The sequence below is a fragment of the Arachis hypogaea genome, chromosome 13, assembly GCF_003086295.3.
Source record: "Arachis hypogaea cultivar Tifrunner chromosome 13, arahy.Tifrunner.gnm2.J5K5, whole genome shotgun sequence".
Lineage (NCBI taxonomy): Eukaryota > Viridiplantae > Streptophyta > Magnoliopsida > Fabales > Fabaceae > Arachis > Arachis hypogaea.
Window position 1 is genome coordinate 106,594,535 of NC_092048.1, and position 7,184 is coordinate 106,601,718.

The following is a 7,184-nucleotide window of genomic DNA, read 5'->3' on the forward strand; positions in this document are numbered from 1 at the left end:
CCTCCCATGCTCATGCCACTACTCCAAGTAAGCTTGTGATGGGCTTGGGTCTGCCACCACAAGAAATCATAGCACATGGCCAGCCCGCCCGGTCCAATATGTGTGCGAACTTTGTAGAGTGTCCAAAAACTATCGGTTCCTGCCTCTGCCATCCTTCGACATCAGAAAATCAATGTTGAGTATGGGTCGTGGGAGATGCTGTACTCCACCAAGCTGTGGTAGCACCCTATCCACCTGATGCCATTCTATGACAGCAAAGTAGATCAATACCATCACAGATCTCCATAGCTCCATATGTCAAGGCTCCAAGATCTCGGGATGAACTACTTGAACAACATCTGGTGTGCTATATGGCAACCACGTGAACTGGTAAATAATGAAGAGTATTGCAAGTCAATTTCGTTCCAGTAAGTACTTTATAGAAACACCGACAATGAATGCTTCAAAGGGAAAACACTTGCATCCCTTGGCCGGAGTAAATCTATCTTGAGCCTCCACTACGCGACTCTAGGCCCTTCTTGCTCAATGTTGGCTGATAACCGGACCACCTAACACCCAATACATGTTATGAGCAAGGATAATAACCTGTAATATACATTACTAAAGAAGATAATGATCAACGGTGAGTACCTCGTCACCATCGGCCAATGAAAGGCGTCAAACCCATCTAACCTGAAACCCAGGAACGACCAAAAGATCCATGACTGGAGGAGCTGCAACAGATCGGCCAACTTAACCACATTTCTGTTGGCCACACGACACAAACATCGGTATAACCATGACAGAGCAGCGGATGTCCAGCTGTATCCACCCATGTCCTCCAATTTCGCTACGTATGGTAGCCACCGGATATGCATGTGTGTACCGGACTTGTCACCTAAGAGATTGGTGGATAATAGCATCATGATGTACACCCTCGCGTATCTCCTAATTGTCTCCTCGTTTGGGTTGTGGGGAAGGTGACTGAACGTCTCCTGCATCCAAGTGCACTTCACCGTGAACTTGTCTATGCAGTCCGCCGAAGGCAACATACTTAACAACTCCTGCAACCAATCCCATGCAGGTCGCCTGCCATCAATGAACTGCTGGAAATCCGTCAGACATCTACTGACGTAATGTCCGTCGATAGAAAGTCCTAAATGGTAGGCAACATCCTGAAGCGTAATCGTACACTCCTCGAATGGCATATGAAAAGTATGAGTCTCGGGCCACCACTGCTCGACAAATGCACTGACCATCGGCTCATCCAACTTAAACCAGTGGTCGTTGAGTATCACGAGGTGGGCTAAGCCGGCCATGTACAGGTATGGTATGATCTTGTCATTCAAGGGCATACCATGCTGCCTCCTCATGCTGGTGAAATATTGATGTGGCTGCACCATGATGAAAAAATTTCTTTTAGAACCATCACAAGTAACAAACTAATCCACCAAAAGACTGTTAAATAATGTAGATCCTTTTCAACAAAATTATATCCGTGTTATTTCAAAAATCACCTAAAGTGGACAACTCTACTAAAAATAAACTTTAGTGTATATTATATTGCAACCCTGGACATAGATAGCCTTCAATAATTTAATTAAATTGCGTTCAACCAAATTCGATTAGACTAAAGTTTAAAGTATAAAATTAAACTAAATTACATTATATTAATTTAATTATTAACATTCAGTGATTAAATTACATTAATTTTATACTGCTTATTTAATCTAATATTAGAAATCTAAAGTAGATTTACCTAAACTCCTAAAAAACTTCTAATCTAGTTAATCACTACTCTAACTAAGCATTGTTAATCACTATTCCATCGTGCATTTTTACTTTTAAAATTCTAGCCAAACACTAAACTATTACTCTAGCTACCATTTATAGTTTAAAAATCTCAGTAGTGTATATAACAAAATTCTAAGAGACTTAACATCATAAACTCTTCATGAATAGAACCAACAATATGGGCGATGCCGTCTAACCGAAAGATACGGTTTGGATCATCTTCCATTTTTACAATGTCAATCCTACGGGATTTTTGGCAGAAATTTTTTTTAGAATTCATTTTTTGGGGGTGGGGTTTGGCGAAATGTAATTCGAAAAAAGTATATTCGAATTCCTTATATACGTATATAAACACTAAATCGAAGTTAGTGGATTCGATATACCACTAGTTTTCGTTCAATGTAAATCGAAGTAAGTCCATTCGATTTACTATTGTTTAATTCGAATCCAATAAATTCGAATTACTAGGGACAAAAACTGTGTGTACAAATCGAAGCCAATAGTTTTAATTTACTGTGAATGGACTTCAAAATCAACTAAATTGAATTTAGTTCATCCGATTTATTCATAATTCTAGTAGTTTGAATTTGATTAATTTAATTTACCACTATAATGTCTAAATAAACTTTAATCAACTCGATTTACATAAAAGTATCTATGAAGATATGCACATAACGTTATGCTTTAAAGAATCCATGTAATTTCGTGATTCAAAGAGTTTATTAACGTGCACTACCATATATTTTGCTTGCTGTGTATTGATAACATAAAATTTAGCTAAAGCTTTTCACACTCATTTGATTAAATGCGTGCTTTTTACATGTGAGTATTTAAATTTAAATAAATCTAAATTAAATTGTTCATCCAATTTAATTTAAACCAAAAATTAATTAAAATAGTATTAATTTGAATTTGATTGGATTCTATTTTTTGTAAACTGATGCATGGATCGGATTGAATTTTGGATCTATTTCTCAAAACTGATTTAATCCAATCAAAACTACACAATGTGCTATAATATTATTATTTTATTATTATATTTACAATTTTACTTATAATATGTTCAATTTGTTATACATTTTTATATTATTCATGTATTATTATTTAATAAATATTTTATGTTTAAAACAAGATTTATTTTATTTATTTTAACTAACCTATAATTTTATTTTTATCGTTATGTTATTATTGGTTTTTTAAGATATTGTTGAGATTTATTATGTCATTGTTGGTTATTTAAAATATGATGTTGAGATTTATTATCTATATTTAATTTTTTTAATTTATAAAACCGTAAATTTAATCCAATCCAAACTGCTTGAAATTGGATCGGATTTTTAAAAAAAAAAAATCATCCAATCCATACCACACCACCAAGTAAAATTAGTGTTAAAATAGGATGAAATTTTCACTCAAAACCAATTCAAACTGCACTGCGAATATTCTTAATTTTATATCACTTTTAAAATAATAAATAATTATTCAAGATTTTTTTATCTTATTATAATACTACATGATGATTGACGTTATGAATTTTTTTTCTTTTTACACTATTTTTCGTAGAAAGTAGAAATTGGCAAATATTATTACTTTTTTTTAAGTTTTATATAGATGAAAATTTTTAATGCATAAATTAATATTAATTACGATATATATTTATACATGTAATTATTATAATAATTTTAAATAAAATTATTATTCTTTTTGATAGAATAGTAAGATTATTATTATGGCATAGTAATTTTCGCACACACGTACGGCTTTTTCAATGTTGTTGTAATGTCCAACGCAATAGTTCAAAAAGTATAAAGTGAACTTCGACATTATATCGTCTATATGCTTTTCTTTATTTTATTATTTATTTTTATACAATTTGCTATTTGAATTTTGAAAAAACAATAAACAAGTCAGAAATTATTTTTAATATGGATAAAGAAATAGTATATTTATTGAATATTGCTATCTAAAGTGTTTTGCAGGAGTGTGGAGTTGCAGAGAACTCTTACACACTACACAACTTAGCGTGTTGAAACAGACATTCTTTTAGTAAAGATTCTGGCCACATGTTAAGTCATGGTTACCATGTACCCAGCATATTGAAACAACAGAGATTCTGGCCATGTGTCGCGCATGCAGGCAACATGCATGGTTCGTGTTGCAGAGATTCTATGCCTAATTTTGATGCACCTTTATCAATGTTCCCCTGCCACGTGTCAACACCATAATAACACACAGGATCTATGTTGCAGTTTTCTATATCAGCATTCGACAATTGCCACGTGTCAACACCCTGGCAACACGCAGAGTGTGTGTTGACCACTTGGTTGGCTGTTTCCATGCACCCAACATCCTCTGGGAACGCCAGTGCATTAATGTCTTCGTGCCTTTAAAAGGTGGGAGGAAGAGCATGCTTCATTGTTCATGTCTTCATGGTATTGTAGTGTGAGTAGAAAGTTTACTTTGGGAGGAGAGTGCTGTTGAGAGAGTTACATTGGGAGGAGGGAGGAAGGTGATCTTTGACGAGGAGTACGGGTGGCAACATGCACCCTACTCGCGGGTACCCAACCTGACTCACCTGATCGAGTAGGGTTGTCAATTCGATCCGTAGTGGGTAAGGTAGGGTGTAGGTAGGGTTCTTGTGCGAGTCAGGTAGGGTGCGGGTTGAGCCTCAACCCTACCCGACTAACCCGCACTCTATGTATGTATGTGTTATATATTTATATAAAAATATATTTCAAGTGGATGTTGAAATAAAGACCTCTTTTTTGCCAATGAGTTATAAATCGGCACTTACAGTTGGGGGTCAGCAACTCTCTCATATCTTCACAGGGCACTGTGTCGTGCATCGTGGTACGATTGCAAGGAGATGGACAGCTCGCTTGATTTGTTATTTTTTTGGGTGTGGGAGCGAATGTCTTTTCTTGTATCCATTCCAAGACAACGGCTTGCACCCGCTGATATACCGGTTGCATGCAGGTAACACCTTAACAGTACATAATTTATTGGAGTTGACTCGTATTTTATTTATGTTTTATTGGCAAGACGTAATTTAAACTCTATAAACCTTACGAATCTCCGACATCTTGTATACATCACTGACATACACTTGCCAATCGAGGCGCTGGTTAGCACAGCACATAATAACATGGCGACATGGAAGTCGCTCCACTTGAAAATGCCCACAGTCGCATCTCCGCCACGCAAGATCAACTACTAACACTCGACCGCTTGACATTTCGCTCACCTCAAACACCTCTTTCTTCTAACAAACTGGTACATGACTATGTTTCCTGCACGCTACATATTTGCCTCTATCTGCTGAGTAGCAAACTCAGAGTAAGTAAATCCAGCACGCTTGCGCTGATAAGCCTCGGTACTCTTCTGCATAAATAGCTCGTTCAATCGATAATATGTTGCTCAGATGAGCACCAAGACAGGCAGATTTTGGGCACTATTCAACATTGAATTAATGCACTCGACAAGATTTGTCGTCATGTGACTCCATCGATGTCCTTCGTCAAATGCCAACACCCACTGAGGTAGTACAATGTTGTCACACCAACGGGCATATGCCTCGCCTAGTTCTTGCAACCTCTTGTAATTAACGTTGTACTCCTTCACCATCCTTGAATATCTAATATTGACCACAAGCTTTTGCAAATATGGGACCTTGAATTCCCTCAAGAAGTTACTACCAATGTGCCGAATACAAAATATCCACCATGCTCTCGGAGGTTTCCAATCACCTCCGCTACGATTTACTGCTGCCCGGATTGACTCATGACGATCAGAGATTATACCCACGTCGTCTCTTCTTACATCATGGCTTTGTAAATTACTAAGAAAAAAGTGCCATGCATCAGCAGTCTGATCACCCTCTACGATGGCAAAAGTAATCGGCACAATATTTTGATTCCCATCTTGCGCAACTGTAACCAAAAGTCAACCTTTATATTTTCCGTATAGATGGGTGTCACCAACTTGAACCAACAGCTTTCAATATTTGAAGGCTCTTATGCATGGATTGAAACTCTAGAATACCCGATGAAGTATCCTAACACCTGCCACCTCTTCACTCCCGTTATACAGGGGTTCGTGTTTCTATTTGGACTTGTGAACCAGGAATCTTCTGGACTATTGCGGAGAACAACAACGGCAAAGCTTTGTAAGATTCTTCCCATCCATCAAAAACTTTTGCTATCGACTTTTACTTTGCTAACCAAGCCTTTCGGTAACTAATAGTGTAGTTGAATTTTGCCTGGACTTTCGCAATTATAGATTTCACCTTTATGGATGGGTCAGATTCAACCAATAGCTTCATAGCCTCAGCAATCATGTCCGAGTCCAACTTGGAATGATCTTGTGAGATCGTTCCCATGGAATACGTGTGCCTCCCGTTGTATCTTTGAATCTCCCAACAAGCTTTCTTCTGTGTCAAGCTGGCTCGGATAAGCCAATCGCACCCACGTCCATAAGTCTTGCATTTTTCATAGAACGTTTATGGCTCGAATTCGTTAACAACATAATCAACTCCTCTAGAGATAGTGTAACTCTGAATTGACGCAATGACTGATTTTCTAGAACCATATGCCATCCCGATCCTGAACTTCTCATCCTCAAGATCAGCAACACCTATAAAAAAAATAAATTGTCGCTCATCGATCTACCAAAATAAAACAAAGGAAACATACTACCCACTACTCACATACATATGTTCGCATATTCGAAAACTCCAGTGCATGCAAGGCGTTAAGATCCAAGCTACGCAAAAAAGGGGAGCGTCCATCGGTTGACTAACTGTGGGTGGAACCACTAAGGTTTTCGTGACTGCCTCACCTCCCTCATCGCCGTCCTCGTCTTCGTCACCCGGTTTACACGTAGCTTCGAACTCCTCGTCACTATCATTGTTCATTCCTTCGTACGCTTCAGTTTTATCATCTTGCACATCTGGGTCATGTTGAACCTCATCCGTAGTTATATGTTCAAACTCAATATACAACCCAATCCTTAGATGTTGCACCTGAGTTTGCTGGTGAATATAAAACATCCGCTAAATACGTATTTTGTCAACAATTGGTATAACCTCAAACTGTATGAGGCCGCCAAATACGACAATTAGACTCTAGTAGAGAATGTTGCTCACCCTCTTTAAAATATCACTCTCTATGCTCTGACAGAGCTACAAACATTATAGTGTACGGAACCACAAACAAAAATGTACTCTCACAAGCAAAGCTCACGCCCTCATATATATTTTATATAACCTCATTGTTGTGGTAAACCACTATATTTGCAGTACCCTCCATCACACCAATAGTAGAGGAAAACACCTCTCTCGCAATGCAGTAAAATAGTAACAAGTTTTGGTTTTTATAGACAGAGGACTCACCTTGCAAGTTCCGTGTTGCAAA

The 7,184-nt window shown here is 37.5% G+C and overlaps 1 protein-coding gene across 1 annotated transcript; it reads right to left on the reverse strand.

Moving 5' to 3' along the window:
• Positions 1–481: 481 nt before the first annotated feature.
• LOC112735209 (protein MAIN-LIKE 1-like) lies at positions 482–5,008 on the reverse strand. Its single transcript, XM_025784775.1, has 3 exons — positions 4,838–5,008; positions 631–1,373; positions 482–548 (listed from the first exon to the last, which is right to left on the reverse strand). The coding sequence occupies exons 1-3, from the start codon at positions 5,006–5,008 to the stop codon at positions 482–484; spliced, it is 981 nt and encodes a 326-aa protein (XP_025640560.1).
• Positions 5,009–7,184: the final 2,176 nt, after the last annotated feature.